The 19,911-nt window shown below is 29.9% G+C and overlaps 1 protein-coding gene across 1 annotated transcript in view; it reads right to left on the minus strand.

Moving 5' to 3' along the window:
* Positions 1-7,928: 7,928 nt before the first annotated feature.
* LOC113375387 overlaps positions 7,929-19,911 on the minus strand; it is a 30,831-nt gene continuing 18,848 nt past the window's right edge. The window contains exons 4-18 of the mRNA XM_026615324.1: positions 18,529-18,806; positions 18,348-18,448; positions 17,529-17,693; positions 16,173-16,409; positions 15,661-15,936; positions 15,156-15,258; positions 13,073-15,087; positions 11,185-11,490; positions 10,426-10,587; positions 10,258-10,328; positions 9,931-10,151; positions 9,725-9,855; positions 9,562-9,652; positions 9,353-9,435; positions 7,929-8,308 (exon numbers count right to left, since the gene is read on the minus strand). Of these exons, the coding sequence (XP_026471109.1) occupies positions 8,030-8,308; positions 9,353-9,435; positions 9,562-9,652; positions 9,725-9,855; positions 9,931-10,151; positions 10,258-10,328; positions 10,426-10,587; positions 11,185-11,490; positions 13,073-15,087; positions 15,156-15,258; positions 15,661-15,936; positions 16,173-16,409; positions 17,529-17,693; positions 18,348-18,448; positions 18,529-18,631 (4,344 nt within the window). The 5' untranslated portion in view covers positions 18,632-18,806 and the 3' untranslated portion in view covers positions 7,929-8,029. The remainder of the gene's footprint in view (positions 8,309-9,352; positions 9,436-9,561; positions 9,653-9,724; positions 9,856-9,930; positions 10,152-10,257; positions 10,329-10,425; positions 10,588-11,184; positions 11,491-13,072; positions 15,088-15,155; positions 15,259-15,660; positions 15,937-16,172; positions 16,410-17,528; positions 17,694-18,347; positions 18,449-18,528; positions 18,807-19,911) is intronic.

Here is a 19,911-nt window from a genome sequence, read left to right on the forward strand (position 1 = left end):
GATAACTTTCAATTTTAAAAAACGGTTCAGGGTTTTTGGCAATGGCAATATAAACGGTTCATGTATGTACTTTTTTGTCAATTTTAACTTGCAAAATTGATTGAAGCGTGTTCTTATCAAGTTTCAAAAAATGGTTTTTAAATGTTTTAAATTGGTGCAGCTATTTTTGAAATAATGCTTATAAAATAAAGCGGTAAGGTAACAAGAAATAAACCGCATAAAAAATAAAAATGAACGATCATTTAAGAAGGATCAAGTTTAATTGTTACGAAAAAAACTTAAATACATAATTACTATTAGAAATGCAGATCATTTTTGTTATTCTCAAAGTTAAGATTAGACGGTACTTTTTAACCAACACACTTTTATGGTGTTATTTATTTAATAAAGTTTAAATTTCTAAAAAAGAATCATATTTGATTTTTGATAACTTTTTATTTTTCTTTGAAATATTCTAAACTTTTGTATCGATTCTTATATTATAGATTATTATCCAATAATATATTAATAATAATTATTTCGTTTACTGACCTTCATTGATTTCCGTACTATTAAACATGCTTATATTGAACAAAATTGTAGAAGAATGAATAAGATTCTGTCCATCAGTGCTGCTGAAAATATATTAGCACCGTTAAATAAAATGCATAATTAATAATGAAAGTTTATTTGCTTATTTCTGAAGGTGAAGAAATGTCATTTATTTATATTTAAGATTGAATTATGTTTATATATATATATATATATATATATATATATATATATATATGTGTATGTGCTCAAAAATGAACCAGCTAGGTACCACCAGCTGGTACCACCAGCTGGTACCAGCACCTATACCAGGTTGGCAAAAAGGAACTAATTTAAGTTAGTTATTTCAACTTGCATTTATGTTGTTGCTTGACCATTTATGAAAGTAGTTGCAAAATAATTGTGCAGGCGACTGTATATTGAACTGTATATTGACTAATATTTTTAGAGTAAAATAATTTTGATCAGGATTCACTTGGCATGAATAGTCTATAGATACATAAATCATAAATTTAGTTTCATTGTCCGGCAACTTATGGGAAAGAGCAAACGCTTCTACCAATTATAAAATGAACAAAAATTATTATATCTAGAAAATTCTAAATTCATAAAACAACATAGTGCTTTGAGATTCTATACCTCAAAAATGGAATATATATTATTCCTTATTTTCTTATTATATAGTGAAAAATAAAATAATAAAATTTTTACTCAAAAAGTTAAAATCAAATATACCGAATGAGTGAAAAAAACTTGTTTAATCAACGATTTGCAAAATTAATAGCAAACTAAACACAGCAGATAAAAGAAATCTTGACAAAAAGCTTCGAAAGATGTTAACCGAAAATCAAAAGGATTTGGCGAAAACACATAAATACAAAAGAACTATGTTAAAAATATATTTTTTTCTGAAATCAATTTTTATATGTATTATTAATTTCGATAAAATGATTTAAATTTTTGCGCTTCAAAAATTTGAAAAAAAAAACAAATTAATTTCTTTTGAAAAAATCAGAGAAAAGTTTAAGCATCTTTGATATTTTATGCGGCAATGAGGTTAAAATTGATTTATTTAAATATAATTTTATTAATTATGTCAACTAACTTATTAAAACATCCTTATGTAAAATAGAAGACAACTCTTGTTTTAGGCGAACACATATTTCCTACATACATATATATATATATATATATATATATATATATATATATATATATATATATGTGTGTGTGTGTGTATACATATATTTATATTAAATATGTACACACAAATGAACTTTAAAATAAGCTCTTCAATATTTACATTATGTTCTTGTTGTTTAATTAACTGATTATATGTTCTTTTGTAATTTCTATACTGCGCGTCGTATAATCGGCCTTCTACCAACAAACACTCAAATTGAAATAGAGCTAAATCTATTGTGGGTTTATAGAATGTTAATCTGATATTTCATATTCAGTAATCCCTTATAAATAATTTCCTTTATTTAATCCTACTTCTTTATAAACTAGTGGCGTATGGCATCGTGCCTTAAGGCAATTTGCTGGATCTTCCCGTACCATAAGGAAATATTCGAGAAACATTAAATGTTTTCAAATAGATTATTATAAATACTGTAACATTTTTGAATATTTATAAGAATTATATAAACTGAATTACAAAGTTAAAATAATTTATTTAGAGTATTTAAGTAAGCTTTAGAACTTTAGCCAGAATTAGAATTAAAATCTGAATGATTTTTTTGAAGGAAAAAATCCGAAAACAATTGTTTTGCCAACACGAGCAAAATGTTTTTTGGATCATTCAAATCGGATACTCCGTTCTCTCAATAACACTGTTTCTATTTTCTGCACACTTTGCTCTGTATCTCCGTAATGGCTAGACCTGCCTTTGGCAAAAACTAATCAGCACATCTCCCTATCAATAGAAATCGATTGCTTTTTGAATTTTTGAAATCGGTTAATCCATACGCCCTAAATCGTCGACGAAAAATTGTCTCCACACATACACACACACACATTCATTTTTTGAGATATGCCAAAATGTTCAGAAACCCCTGAAACGTAAAAATATGCAAAAATACATACCCGACGGGAAGTTAATAAGACGAACTTGTATATATATTTATTTTGGCTGTTGGATAATTATGTTAAATTATATGATTCTGGTTGTTGTACAATAACAAAATTCTATATAAAAACAGAAAATGTCACTAACTCAAGGATCTAATCGAAAAAATGACCGAACTAAACCTGAACGTCTACAACGTCTTACAACGAAAAATTAAACCATATTTCCGAAAAATCGTTACATTTCAATTGATCAAGAATTCAGTACAATAATATATTTTTATATATACATATTAATAAATAATCCATATCAATCCTCCATCAACAATAAAAATATTTAAATATACATATAAGTTTATAATTAAACATTTAGATATGAATTCAAAACAAACAATTAAGTATTAAATAAATAAATTTGAGAATGGCAAAGAAACTAAAAAAATCAAATTTTTTTATGAGATTAATTTGGTAAATTGCCACCATTACAAAACGACTTTCCCTTTTCGCTTTCAATGATGAATCATTAGTAACTTTTAATTATCAATTGTAATTAAATTATTAAATTACGAATCAACTCAAATACTTTATTTGTATATACAAATCTAGGTATGTTTAAGTATGTTTAAGTTTTCACAAAGAATTCTTTAGAAGTACCTATATTGTTTAGTTAAATACCTCGACTGAAGCGTTAAGTAATTGGAATATTACAGAATCATTTTAAGGCCGGCTCTGTAAATGTACACAAACACACACATACGTATATATATATATATATATATAATGTAAATATAATTTTAATTAATTATATTAATATATACAATTTAAAATCCGTGGCTATCGCGTAATATCCTAGCTTGTAGTCAATGAAAAAAAAAATTGAATACCACCACCATTATACTGAATACGGGATCACTTGAAAGGTATGGATTTTAAATAAATTATAAAAATAATAAATTATATTAAGATGCATTAAACTTTTACTGATGGAACATTACAACTCAATCATATATCACACACACACAACACACACACACACACACATATATATATATATATATATATATATATATATATATATATATATATATACACGTGTGTAACCAGCTTACATATTATACTTAGTATGTACAGTACTTACTTCATGATATGTTTATATATTTAAAGGTTTTTATTTCACTTGTAGCTCACATAATATCAACATAGTAAAAATAAGTGTATTAAAACACCTCGAATTAGAAACACGTGACACACCGAATCCATTTCAAAAACTGTTTACAGTATTATTTATATATTCAGGGAGCACATTAGATAATTATTTACTTCTCGGGATAACACAATTAAGTACTGCAATAGAATGCAGAAATATATATCATATTCTCTCAGAGCACTCACATTATGTGTAATACATTTTTAAAGTTGTTCAAAATTCGTGCGCGACTCTGAACGCCTCACTACAAAAAATATTTTAGCATTAATAAGCACGGCAAACTTTTAAATTTGACTCAGTTGTATTTGTTGCATAAACTCAATGCGCCGTTTTAATACAATGTGAGATTTAATACTTACGAAATCATTTTTGTGGGTGCATTCTTCAGGACTCACCAGTGATTCACAAGTACAGGACCGCGGTGCCTTCGTGCCCCACCATGATCCGTAAATGTACCAATTCGCAATAATAAATATTTTTTTTGATTTTTCTAATACCTGTTTCAATACACAAGAATTAAAAAGTTCATAAAATAAATAGTTAAAGCCAAAACTAATATCCTGTGAGCTATAATATTTATTAACTTCCCGTAGGGCAAGTTATAGTAATCGCAAAAAAATCGAAAATGAAAATTTTTATATATCTTTACTTTTCAAAACCTTCTGAACATTTTGGCATGCCTTAGAAAAAATGGATGTATGTGTGTGTATGTGTGTGTGTGCGTGTATGTGTGTGTGTGCGTGTATGTGTGTGTGCAGATACAAATTTTCGTCGACGATTTCGGGAACACAGAAGAAGCAATTTGAATAATTCAAAAAACATTCGATTCGTATTGATGAGGAGACGTGCTGATTAGTTTTTGGCAAGGCAGGTCTAGCCGTTCCGAAGATATGGGGCAAAAAGTGCCAAAAACGGTAACTCAGTTTTTAAGGGGGTATTCTACTGTAGAAGCATGAATTTGCCCGATTTTTGAAGCGTTGTATAAAGGAAACAAATGATATTTTACTATCGATTTTTTCATCATTTGTTTATTGATATTTTATTATTACATAAAAAATTATTAAAGAAAAAAATTAGAATTCACAAAGTTATGAGCAGTCAAAGTGGGAGCTCAAAAAAAGAGGGTGTCCTGGCGTGCATGATTCCAACCCTCCTGGTGATCCGAAACATGAAAAAAAGATGGATTCTTAATTATTATAGATGTCGCTATCGTATGAACCTTGGATAAGTCAAAAAAATATTTTTGTTTGAATGGAGGCAGTTTGAAAAAAAAAAAAAAAATTCATGTTTTTTTTAACAATTCCGATTTTTTTAAAAATACTAAATGAAAAGTTATAGTTTTGGGAGAGGTCCATGCGATAAAGCAATGTATAGAGAAGATCCTCTCCAAATTTGAAGTAAATCGGTTCATTAGAACTCGAGATATCCTTACCGCCAGCTCGAAAAAAGTAGTTCCGAGAAAAATGCGTTCAAAGTTTTGAGACTCGGTCGGACCCGAACCGAGGCCACGTCACTAAAACGGATATAACTCAGGAAATAATCGTAATTTTGAAAAATCCTTTTAATGACATATTTTTGAATAACTAAACTTTGAAAATATGAAAAAAAAATTTTTTTGATTTTTTCAAAATTCTACAGTAGAATACCCCCTTAAGAGAACGGAGTGTCCGATTTGAAACATTTTACTTGTATTAACAAGATGAAGAACTGATCAAATTTTCATGAAGGCAGGTCTAGCGGTTTCGGAGATCTAGTAAAAAAAGTAAAAAAAATGCCATTTGGCGGTCAAAAATGATTATTAGACATATGCACATCAAATTATCAGATATATTTTAGAGATTTTAACAATGAGTAAGTATAAATTTTGTTTACATTCCTATGGGTTCCGTACCAATGTTTATCCGTTTGACGGCGACGCGGCGCTTCGATATGTCGTCTCTATGCAGTTAAAGCAGTACAATTGCTTTGAAAAAAAGTTCAGAATTTCCAAAATATTAAAAAATAATTTTTTCTTTAAAGTCTTTTTTTTCAAAAAAAGTAAAGTTTTGTCAAATTTATAATTTCTCAAAAATCTAATTTTTTCAGAGTAAATTTTTTTCAAAAATGTTAATTTTTTAAAAAAAAATAATTTTTGGTACGGAAAGTTCCAGCAATTTGCCTTAAGGCACGATGCCATGCGCCCCGCTAGTTTTATGCTTATTCATTTCAGCATATTCTGCAAATTTGTGGACAATGCCGTTAAAAATAACAATTAGGAGGGCTTTCTAGTGTAGAAGCATGAATTTACTGAAGTCATTTTTAAATATTTGAAAAAAGACAATAATTTTTTTTACTATCATCTTTTCTATATTTTAATTATCAACGTTATAAGAGTTGAGTTACAAGTAAAAACAATAAAAGTTTATAATATTAAAAATTAGCAGTTATAGATGTGAGGCGTCCCAAAAAATTGACACGTAACCATGCCAATGATTGCAGCCCTCCAGTAAACCAAAATGATGAAAAAAAGATTGTTAATTTAGAATGATGTCGCAATGGTATATACTAGGATTAAGTTAAAAACTTTTTTTTGATAAAAATGACGACCGTTTACAAAAAAGGATAATTTTTCTTAAAACTTTTTGTTTCACGATTTTTTTAAAAATAGTAAAAATTAAAATTTGGGGATGAAGCTAGAATATAGTATATACCAGAGAAAAGTCTATAATGATGATTCTTTGAAAATTTCAAGTGATTCGGCTCAAGAACTCAAGAAATCGTGTACATTGTATTGAAAAATTGAGAAAAACGTGTTCAAAGTTACGCAAAAAAAGGAAAACAGAAGAAATTATCATGGTCGAACAGCTGTACCTCCAAAAATAATTTCTTATACACATATTCTCAAATAATTAAAATTTGAAAATATGAAACAAAATTTGAAAATTAGATTTTTTTTAATTTCTGCACTAGAATACACCCTTAATATATAAAAATTAGCGAATTAACGGTTAGAATGTGATCAAATTTCAGTTTATCGAAAAGATGAATCTAATGTGAAAACCTACATCGGAGTCTTAAAAAATATTGCAATGGAAAAATTTCACACAACAAGTCTGAATGAGGTGAAAATTTAAATATATCGCACCTTGCGTTAATACGCAAGTTATAAATATATGTAAAAAACACACCATAACTAATATTAATTTTAAATACATTTCTGAATATTCAATTGAGAAAGTGAAAATATTCCGATGTATTAACGTCTAAAGTGCAGAGATGTTGATTTCTGGAACGATCGATTGCGAACGAATATTTATTTTGCAGGTACATCAAACACAAAATTAAACACACACACACACACACACACACACACATATATATATATATCAAAAAAACTTCAAAGGCTTCAACTTATATGTATATATACTCAGGATTTAATTTAACACTAAAATTAACACACATGTATAACACACACATACATATATGTTCATTAATATATATTTATACTATTGATATATAGATATATATATTAATGAATATATTCATTATTATGCATTATATACACGATTTGGTTAATGTTAAAAGAGGAACACCGCAAAACAATATTTTGATTATTTAATTCAAATTTAAAATTGTATATCATATACTTATAGATTATATGCCGTAGTAGGATCACTCTATAAATATATCAGAACATCTATGTCAGTCGAAAGACGTCGGGCTACTGAAGCATAAACCGTTATATCAAAGCAATTTTACATCGTATTCATCCCTCAATCAAAACTGCATGTGGCTTTGTAACTACAAATTACACTCAATCTCTGCAATGATCTACTTTATGATTAAAAAAGAAAATTTTCTTATTCAAGTGCATATTTTTATCATTTAATTTGTCAATCGAAAATATTTATTCAGCATGTTGACAATGTATATTACAACATTTTATATAAAAATAAATATACTATTGATGGTATAATATTGTCATAATAATTTTAAATCCCGGACTTATTTCAACAATTTATGAACGGATTTGTAGAAAATCATTATACACATTTAAAACAAAACTAGTAAGCTCTTTAATAAAGGTTTATCATTATTATCCAAATTATGTCAATTTTAAATGTTTTCAACGAGTGCGCCATTGGATGTAAAATGAAAATAATTATATTAGAAAATTAAATCGCAATGAGTATTTTTCATTATTAATGTTTATTGTTTAGCATGCATAAAGTCTGGAGGAAATTAAAAATTAGTATCGTAATCCGGACGCTTTCTTTGATAACTTGAGCCATAATGATGGCTATTTAAATAAACATCGTAGGCCCTTGAGTCTCCATATGGATTATATTCTGGAGCTATGGACATCATGTTTTGCGGGGGTGCATTTCTAAATCCTTGTGGGGGCGCTTTCCACGGCGTGTCTCGGAATATCTCTGCCGGATGAAGTTGGGATGGACGTGTCCACTGCGAACGCCAACTATCGTATAGGTTGCTGCCAATATTGTCATTATCCATCGGCCGCTGCAAACAATTCATCAATTCAAAACATTTTTCGTATTTTGTTAAATTTCTGCGCAGAACTCTCTCAGGTCATATGTTTAACATAGATGCATTAGTACTGCATAATAACAGTAAATAAAATAATAAAACTCGCATCATCTTCTATGTACGTCTATGTTAAGTATAGTATGATAATATGTAACTAGTTGCTTTAACTTCCCGATACGTATTCATAATTAACTTAGTCAATAAAAATTGTGATTCAGCTACTTATTGTTAGATATTATGTTCCACGGTTTATTTCCAAAATAAAATGTTCGCTATTACTAAAAATGGATCAATGCGATTTCCAATTGATGTCTTTCAAATATACCAATAATATTTGTAATTGTATTAATTAAATTAGTTGGTTTGGTACATTTTATTTTATAAATTTTGTGTTCCATTTTATTTATGTGTGGACGTCGACTGTAATCAGTAGCTACATACGAAACACGGAATGTGCATGTTTGCTCGGTATGGATTCTAACCGGAATCGCTAAAGCGCGCGGCAAAATTCTAAACGTTAATGATCTTTTATGAATTAACAGCTTGTCGTAGGCCTATAATATTTTATATTACGAAATCTATCATCATATAAAGATTCAACAAATACGTCAAAAATGTTTTTTCAACATTTTCAACGAAGAAACAGCCCAGTCGATCTTGACCAAAAACTAATCAAAGCGATTCCAAACTTTCCAAATCTTTTAAACAGTTTTTGAATTCTCAATATCGGCTTACACACACATACCTAATCCAAATTTGGTCTCATTCTATTTAGAACGTCTAGAAATCCCATTGAAAAGTCTAGAAAACATAAAATTAGAAAAACGGATTTTTTCGCAAAAAGAGACATCTCCAACGGAAAGTTAATAAATATTCCAACATTGTGTTATAATACACGCGGGGTAAAAATGATTATGCTTACAGTATTTAAGAATTGTTGTAAAATACGTGTTGATATCAGCCAATAACGATTCAGGCAAAAATTCATAATAAACTAAGTAATAATCGCTGGAATACCTTTGCCTGCTTGGTTGATTGATTCCATTGGTCCTCTAGATTAACATTATATAAATCATCAGCACCATAATTATCCAAGCCTCCTATAAATTGTAAAATAAATTTTAATATGATATACATAATTTACCTAAATAATATTTTTCATGTCTAAATTCAAGTTTTTGTATATTATTTATTGACTGTTTCAAAAGAGTTATATGAAAATATACCCATGTGATTTTTGTTTAATTCTTGTAACATATCTTCTGTCAGTGGTACTGCTTTACTTTTCTTTTGATTATTTTTCTGTTTATTGACGAGCTGTGATGAATAAAATGATAAATTAAATTTAGTAAAAATTGATATTATTTAAGTATTATCACAATAACTTACAACTGTGACTCCAAATATAATAACGAAGCACAACGAAGCAAACCCTATAACAACAACAGCAATAGCCCATTGTGGTAGCAGCACATCGCTTTCGGAATATCCCACAGTAGAAGTTGGTGCCTTTGGAAGCACTAAAAATCAACATTTGATTAGTGTAATAAAGATATGTTTTGCATCGGGATTATTTAGTTATTCAATGTGCTCACCAACAAAGTCCGTATAAGTAGGATCGACCAAAAATTTTCCTAATGATAATTTTAAAGAATCATCTTCACTATCTTCTGTATCACTTTTATTTTCGGCATTAAAATCTGATTCAGGAGCAGGACTTAAAGCTGCATGAAATATTCGTTTTACTTCTAAAGTGCCCAGTTGACCTGGTAGATCTGCGAGTTCGACAAAATAGTCCACTAATATGCTTCCTTTACTGCAGAACAAAGAAATAAAAACACATTAACTACAAATTAATTTAAAAATGAATATTCGTAATATTAGTGAAATTCATAAATATTCAAACAAAAAAATAATCTTACCTAAAACTATCGATTCTAACTTTCTTGAACCACTGTTTCAAAATGTTTGAGTTACTGTATGCTAACTCCAACTAAAAGTAAACAGTTTAATTAAATATGTGTGAATTTTTACATATTAATTTAATAAATAATAACAACAAATTAGAACAAATTGAAACACGTTCTTACTTCAGTTTGTACTTCATTTGCAAGAAGTTGCCACTCTTTAGTATGATGATCTAATAGTTCAGGAACCCAAGTGCTACCGCCCACAAGCTTGATTGTGGCGGCAAGAGAACATTCATTCTCACAGACACCAGGGACGTGTGTAGTTGTTGGAGTCGACGTTGCCTGTTATAATATTTTTAGTAGAAATATATTTCGAAATTTGAAAATTAACAAATATTAATTAAATTATAACACAATATTAAAATGTTATTAGAGTAAAGTAAGTCCATTAAAAGAGATCAGACATAAAACACCTTTTTGATCACATATGTTAATATAATTTATCTAAATGAGACTGATGGCAAGGCAGAACGTGCCTTGTGATATTATTTAAGCACTTCGGTACGGCGCCTATCGGCCGCGAAACGTCGCTCACAGCCGGCATGCAGCGTCCGTACGCTGGGCGTTCATATTACAGCCGTCTACTAAACGTGACGACAGGCTGTGTGCATTTTGCGGCCTTCAAGTATACTTGTCACTCGTATCGAAGTGGTTAAGTGTTTACATAATTCTTATAGTTCTCATTTATACTGTTTAATGATGTTTAATTTACAAATATGTCCCCTTAAGTCTCAAATTTGTTCTCAGCAAGAGCTGACAGAGCTGCTTCTGAATTTCGAACATTGCACCATGAAGCAGATAATACTTACTACTTCACTTTATATTATTTATATTCTCACCGTAGTTGTTTATTTCACTTTAGATTATATAACTACTTGCCTCAGTAGTTGTTGTCGTTGTACTGGACGTCTCACTCAAGGCACCTGGATCATAACCCTCGGGGAGTAATGATTTATTTGCGAATGCTATTTGTTGAGTTCGCTGCAACTCTAGAAGTTTTTCAATAGAGATGGGAGTTGTTGAAGGTGAAGGCCAACCGGTAAACTCGGTTGTTGACCGACTAGGCCATGCTTTCAGCGTCGATGTACGAGGAGTCGTCACAGCATTTCCATCCGAGCCAGGGCGACGGGCGTCATTTGTTCTTGAAATCGGCTTGCGGCCACCAGGACGGCTCGGAAAAACAACCTTTAAATAATATGCATAATTATATATGTTTACTTAGATATAAGATTTAAAAAATTTATCTATACATTTATTTCGTATATATCGAAAAATTATGTTCAATATACAGCAATATGTATAGAAAATTGGTCACAAGTCTAAGTCTTATATTTAACATATAAGATAGCCTTATAGCCTCTTGTTAATTTCAATTTTATACGAGAGCAAAATTTCTTATACATTAATACAGAATCTCAAATCAAGTGAAAGGCCATCGACTTTTCAACTATCTTCAACTGAAAATTGGAGTAACTCATCCCAATAGTTGAAATGTTTGTTTAGAGTAATATATAACTTTATCAATGTATATCTTATGAAAATTCCATTCATTGGTATGAATATGAACCAAATATTTTCGGTCCAACCAAATTCTTCGAATCGTTCCACCCAATTTGTGGCCGATCTATACATTCATATATACATACGAGTACATACTGCTACTGCCACTACTACACAGATCTATTTTTCTTAAGTATGTCAAAATGGTCATAAGTAAAGATATAAATAAATTATATTGATTATTTTGTTATTTCAGTAAGTTACCTTGTGAGAAGTTAAAAATAAACGATATTAAAATAAAACTAAAATTTATTTAAAGACACTTGCGCTTGTACACGTGCGGAATTAATAGTTATAAACGCTGACTTTAATCATACTTGTGTAAACCTTTGTGCTGAAGATGAACACGATCAAAGCTTGAAACATATACGAAATAAATGCATGAAAATTAAAAAAAAGAATTGTCACAGTATTCAATACGTTATTAGACCAATTACAGTGAACCAAGAACTAATAACAAAAATAATAACTATAAAATATGTACGAGGTGTGTTCAAAAAGTACCCGGAATTACTAATAATTAAATTTCGCGGGTCTGGAGTGTCTGATTGTCAAAAATTTTTTTTTATTGTGTTGGTATACATGCCCCTAAAGTATGATGAAATTTTCAGCTATATTCACGGTTTACTTTGTCTGTGGTAGTCGCTAAGGTTCGACTGTGTTTTTCTGAGCTCGGCGATTTTTACAATGGAAGAATTGAAAAGTCAAAGAATTTGTATTAAATTTTGCGTAAAAAACGAAATAAAGTGGTGCAAAGTGCAAAAATTCACCAGATATGGCTCCGTGTGACTTTTTCCTATTCCCAAAGTTGAAGAGACCCATGAAAGGACGGCGGTTTTCCTCGATTGAAGAAAATCGCTGAGAGTGCTCAAGGACATATCAAAAAGTGAATATCAAGGGTGCTTCGAAAATTGGAAAAAACGCTGGCATAAGTGTATTATATCTGGGGGGGACTACTTTGAAGGGGACCACATTAATGTAGACGAATAAATAAATATTTTTTTGAAAAAACGAAAATTCCGGGTACTTTTTGAACAGACCTCGTAAGTGTATAACAAAATGAATTGATTTTTCATTATCGGGCAAACTGTATAATTATCGTAATTAAATTAAAACATGTTATTCCCCAAGGGTAATTAAGTGTCCAATTATAAAAGTGTCGTAATATTCTAAAAAAATAGAATAAAAGTTATATGTCCTTTGTTACCTTTAATCCACCACCTGATGGTTTTTCAACCGGTTTTTCAATTGGCTTTTCTTTAGCTTCTTTGACCGGTTCTACACCTGCGTTAAATCCTTGTGGTAATAATTTAGAACTAATATTCTCGAAGGTTAAATTCTTTAGTAAACTATCAATAGAACTATTACTACTTTTATTATCAGTCTTAATTTCTTCATCAACATGTTTAACGGTAGTATGAATTGCTTCTGAAGTATTTTCATTGCTAGTTTTAGAACTAACTTGCGGTGGCACGTATCCCGGGGGAAGTAAGGAGCTGATATCTATCTGCACAGCACCTCCCAATATCTTTTCGGTTTGCGATAAGTCTTTTGTTTCCGACATGTTTTTCTCAAGTCTGTTCTTAAAGTTGAATTGTGAATTTTGCCCAGCAATTTTATTATCGTCATGAGATTGCTCTAAACTTCTACCTGTTGTACCATTTCTATGTTTTACCTCAGAATCCGGTTTGCTCCAAGGAGCTGTTGTAGTTTTTCTATTGTAGTTTCGAAGTTTGAAACCAGGAGGCAATAATGCAGATAATTCAGAATCTACTTTCGGCTCAACTTTTGTAGCTTTATGCCTTGGCCTAAATGTACTAGTAGTCACATGCAAATTTGGTATGAATTTTCTAATTGGTTTCACATCCACCGGCGATGGTTGTTGAGTTTCTCGAACCGGTGGAGCGGCAGTGCTGGTTGCGTTATTGATATGTTGCATATCTGTCAATACTGCAATATTGTCAGAAATATTATTAAAGGCTCTGGTAAGAAAACTACTGGAAAGTTCTGATTGCAACTGATCTAGTTTATCAATTATAGATTCTGTTGACGGAATTGGAGTTACATCTTGCACAGAATCAGGAAGGACTGTAACATCACTAACAGTGGTGTCGGTAGAAAAATCGTTAATACCAATAGCTTCAGTTACAAAATCATTACCATTTTCTTCTTCCGAATCTGTTTCTAATATTGGTTTGATCTGAGATACACTTTTACTGGTTTGCACTGATCCTATGATAAACCAACCTTCGGTATCATTAGTAAATGTATTATTGAATGTTTCTATTGATGCTGGTTTAGTAATATCAGGTAATATTGTACCATTTATCACGCTTTTCGTTGTGACAACTGATACAACTTCGTGAATTAAAACTAACTCTTCTGTCGCAGACTCAGGTTTAATTTCATTAACAGTTGTTGATGTTTCAGTAATTGGCACGTCTTCATCATTTTGTGGTAAATCATCGATTTGCTTATTTTCTTCATTTTCAGTGTATTCTAAATTTTTGTCGTTGGTATCATCATCGACGGTATCTTGATCATCAATTTCTTCCTGTTCATCTTGTATTTGATCATAACTATTATCTTCAATTTCGGTTATTTTTCCTTCAGAATTCGGCTTATCAGCATCGTTAACTACAGACTTATTATCAGTTTTATTTATTTCATCATTTTGTGATATTATCTCTGGTGTAACCGTTGCGTGATCTGCCAAATCCAACACCGCCAACATTTCTGTATTATCAATAAGACCACTATCAATAAATTCTTTGAAATTATCATTTTCTACCATAGTAACTGCATTCATTGTAAGAACATCGAAACCATTTGTAGTATTAGGTACTGCTGATGTTGGACGGACTGTTATGATGTTTGGATCATTTTCTGACTCAGGTATATTTTGATCAAGTTGTATATTGTTTATTTTATAATCATTATTTACTAATTTCTGGTTTGGCATATCGTCTGCGATGATGTCTTCATCATGTGTATCTATTTCATCAAGCACCTCTTCGACCATTTTCTTGTTTTGCTGGTTGTCATCATTATCACTATTTTCATACAATTTTTTATTAAAAACATCATACTTTAACGAGCCATTTTCTTTATTGATTTCATCCTTTATTGGTTTATTATGTACATCCTCGTCTTCATCGATGAGTATATCAGGAGAGTCTTTATGCAATTCTTCTTCTCCTTCATCGTAATATTCTTCATCGCCTATATGAGAATAAACTTTTGTGAGCAAATTATTGAAAATGTGAAGTAATTATAAAAAAATATAGTACCTGGTGGCGTCGTTTCATCGAAATCACCTTTTAAATTTCCAAAAACTGAGTGTGTTGTAATGGAAATCTTTTTCTTGTCAACAGCTTCTCCTAAATTCTGTTTCTAAACACAAAAAATATTTATAAGTAAACAAAATATAATTTGCAGTAATATAAATATTACATCCATGAAAAATGTATATAATATTATTTATATACAAATTTTTCATTTTATTCGCGCTGGTTCCGCTCATTACTTTTATTATTATTAATATAAAGGTACTTCTGAAAAGAAAATTTTGCTATGACATGAATGCGGCCATAACACTTTGTAAGTTATGTTTCTTGTTTCTAAATAAATTTTTTGCAATTAAATAGTTATTTTAATTTTAGAAAAATGAGACCTAAAAAATGGGGCGGCATTTTCGTCAGTGCTCCAGGATGCCAAATTTCTAAATCCGGCCCGGAATATATCACCATTTTGTTATGAGCATCATTTATTACAAATTTTTCGTTTTGAACGTACCTGTGATCTCAAATAGGCGTCAGTGTTTCTGAATGTTACAACTGGTGGTGCATCAGTACGATTAGGTAGAAATCGGCTATTAGATGATTGTTTCTCTTTTGAACCAGAATAACGAACTTCGTAATCGTAATCTTTCCCCTGTTCTTCCGCGGGTACTATAAATGGTCTACTTTTATGCTGTGTTGTGCCAAATATACGATCCGTTTCACGAAAACCGAAACTGTTCAAGTTACGTTCTTGTGATGAGAAAGGAGTTCTGCCGTTGCTGTGATATTGCTGTAGATAATGAGGTCGTATTGATTTTAACAAAAGTTGCTGATGTAGCAGAAAATTATCTAAAATCATTTCTATGATCTATATAATCATTATCTAAATCAAAATTGTCTAAAATCATTTTTTAAGATCTATATAAAATTAACAAAAATATAACGCTAATTGAGTTTAGACTTTATTTGAAATTTTTTTGGAACTATTTACAATAGCTTAAAGGCAGTGGTGTTAATTAAATTTACCTGTGCCGGTATTCCAGCTCTATCTGGAGAGCTAAATGGTTTACCCGATATATTGTTGTTATTAAATATTGTGCTGGCGAATGATCTTTCCGGTGGCTGAGGAAAACTTCTTATCGGAGCTGGCTTATGTTTAGAATCACTCAAACCCGGCAACCTAAATCGCGGCTTGTTAAAACCGACGTCGCCCAAATCAAGAGGAAAGGAATTACTGTGAAGTAAGTGCTCATTTGCCGTTTGCTGAAATTAAAAAATAAATATCAAACTAGCTGTAAGTGGAATTCTGTCTTAAGGCAATTAAGGCATCGTGCCTTAAGGCAAATTGCTGGAACTTCCCGTACCAAAAATTATTATTTTTTTAAAAACGATTAACATTTTTGAAAAAAAAAAATTACTTTGAAAAAATAAGATTTTTTAAAAACTATAAATTGGACAAAAAATTACTTTTTTTTGAAAAAAAAATTTTTTTTTAAAAAATTTTTTTTTAATTTTTTTGTTTGTTTTCTTTTGTCTTTTTTATTTTGACATATTGTGAAAGATCTGAACTTTTTTTCAAAGCAATCGTACTGCTTTAACTGCATAGGGACAAAATATAAAGCGCGTAAGCGCCGCCTCACTGTCTAACGCATAAGCATTGGTACGGAACCCATAGGAATGTTAACAAATTATATACTTATTGTTAAAATCTCTATAAAATATCTGATAATTTGATGAGCATATGCCTAATGAACATTTTTGACCGCCAAATGGCTCATTTTTTTACTTTTTCCTCCATATCTCCGAAACCGCTAGACCTACCTTCATGAAAATTTTATCGATTCTTCATCTTGTCAATACAAGTGAAATGTTTTTTGAATTATTCAAATCGGACGCTCCGTTTGAGTTACCGTTTTCGGCACTTTTTGCCCCGTATCTTCGGAACGGCTAGACCTGCCTTCGCCAAAAACTAATCAGCACGTCTCCTTATCAATACGAATCGAATGTTTTTTGAATTATTCAAATCGGTTGACCCGTGTTCCCGAAATCGTCGACGAAAATTTGTATCCGCACATACATACACACACGTACATACATACACACACACATACACACACACATACACACACACATACACACACACACACACACACACACACACACACATACATCCATTTTTTCTAAGGTACGCCAAATGTTCAAAAACCTTTGAAACGTAAAGATATATAAAAATTTTCATTTTCGATTTTTTTGCGATTACTATAACTTGCCCTACGGGAAGTTAATAAACATCTGATATAATATAGGAACGTTGATGTAAAAACAATATACACATTAACGTAAATATATTGCTTATAATTTGGACGTGTCTATAAATAATACCTGCAATCCAACTTGTCCCAGAAACCTGTCATGTGTATTTGGCGGATGTTTGTGAAATTGAGATTGCTGCGGCAACGGCTGTACGTGCAAATTCGAAAGAAAACTATTTGAAGATGGTTTTATAAACGGCGAAGGTTGATGCCTTAACGAATCTATCGGAGATGACTGAAAATAAATGTTTTTATTTATCACTAATCTGTCTCATCTACTAATTGTAATACCTAATTTATTAATATCAGGCCCTGTGGCATTATCATTGAGTGGCTTTAGCTGGTGTCAAGCTAAAACCTAAAATATGTAAAACAGCTATGTACAACTTATTAATTTCATTTATAATGTAAAAAGCTGTATTTATATACGCCTTTTGTCAGCGTTCTTCAGAGCTAATTGGTACAATGAATTACTTACTACTGGATTTTTTTTCAACATTCGACTCTGATATTAGTATCATTTTTATAATCGAAATGGTACCTAAGACAACTTTCCTGATTGTATCTATAGACTGATATGCTATGCAATAATTCTACATTAAACTTTATATATATATCAAACAATTCACTTTCACAGCTTTTGGAATAATAGATCATGAAATTGATCGACGTTGTCGATTATGTAGTTGATCGACATAAATTGATTATAACATAACATACTTTATATATATATATATATATATATATAATATATATATATATATATATATATATATATATATATATATATATATATTATATATATATATAATATATATATATATATATATATATATATATATATATTTTCACCCAAATTGAATAATATATTATGTATAAATAGCATTACCTGAAACCCCTGAAAGTGAAACTGATCAGCACCAGTGTGAAAAGAATCAGAAGGTTGTTGAAAATGCGTTTGAAGTCTTGGATTTTGGAACAACAGCGATTCTGCAAAATATAAACTCATGTTAGTTTTAATAAATTATCACTTCATTGTAAAATTGTGATTGAAAGATAAAAATTATTACCTTGTTGCCAACTCCTCGCTGGTCCAAACCCCAAAACTAATAAGATAGAAACTATTGTCCTTATGCATCGTTCTCTGGTCATCATAGGATTAATCGATTCCATATTATAAATAGTACACTAACGCATATTTATTTAATTCCTAATTAACGCGGCATTTGATGATGCAACTTAAAAATTAATTTATATTTTTGCATCTAATCATTTATTTAGAAAATCATATTTGTTCTGAATTTTATGTTTGGCTACCACTAGACTCGAACAAACCCTCACTAGTATTCTGAAATAAAAAATAAATTGAACTTAAAATAAAACAAATATAAAAACATATGTTATTCTACTTATGTTTGATAGTTAAAATTTGAAATATTTTGGAAAATCAATTGCTTCATTGAAATAATAATAACGATCATATAATTCCATTTTCTATTTCTATACTGAGTAGGTACTTCTATTTTACTTTCAATGTTGTAATCAATAATATATCACAATGGCAAGAGAAAGTTGAAAATTGCATACAGTTCTACTAGTCTACTGCGCTTGCATGGGTGATGCATTAAATAAAAACATACGAATTGTGTTATGCTATTTTTGGCCTTACTGGTATAATAAATAAATTAGATTAATAAGCTAAAAATTGCCCAAATTTGTTGTATCATTTTTCTTTTTAGAGAAAAAACATTTTTAAGAAACAATGCCTCTAACTTTATTAAACAGTCTTTTATTTTCATATTTTTATAAAAAAAATATGAAAATAAAAGTCAAAGCCAGGTAAAAAAGGGTACATACAAAAAGTTATATAGAAGATACTCTTATATAAAGAAATTCCAATATTTATAGCGTAACAAACTACGAGTTTAATTGTGTTATTTGTTCTTGCCGATTTTTTAAATTAACGCATATAAATATATTTATAATTAGGCAAAATGAAAAAATATTAGTTATTTTAATTTAGTTTAATCGAAAATTTTATTCATTGAATGTGATTTTGGGTTTTTTAAATAATTTGTGTGTTTTATCTACTGAAAAAAAGTGAAAATGAAATTTTTTTTTCAAGATACTCTCATATATCAACATAGGTATTAAAAAAGCAAAAAAAAAATTAGCTAAAAGGATTATCTAAAGGATGTTTTTTACGCTAAATAATTTAAATATGATTTAAAGTAACAAATGCTATTTAAGTATGCAATAATAATCAGTTTTTCTAAAATATATATTTTTCTCAAATCAAAATTACCGGCGTTATTAGGAACTTTTTTAACTTCCCGTAGGGTAAGTTATTGCAATCGTCCAAAAATCGAAATTGATAACTTTTACATTTCTTCACGTTTTGAAGGTTCCTAACATTAGGTGTACCTCAGAAAAAATGGATGTGTGTGTATGTG

This window comes from Ctenocephalides felis, unplaced genomic scaffold (assembly GCF_003426905.1).
Source record: "Ctenocephalides felis isolate EL2017-DRISC unplaced genomic scaffold, ASM342690v1 CF-g0.4_SCAFFOLD_01886, whole genome shotgun sequence".
Taxonomy (NCBI): Eukaryota; Metazoa; Arthropoda; class Insecta; order Siphonaptera; family Pulicidae; genus Ctenocephalides; species Ctenocephalides felis.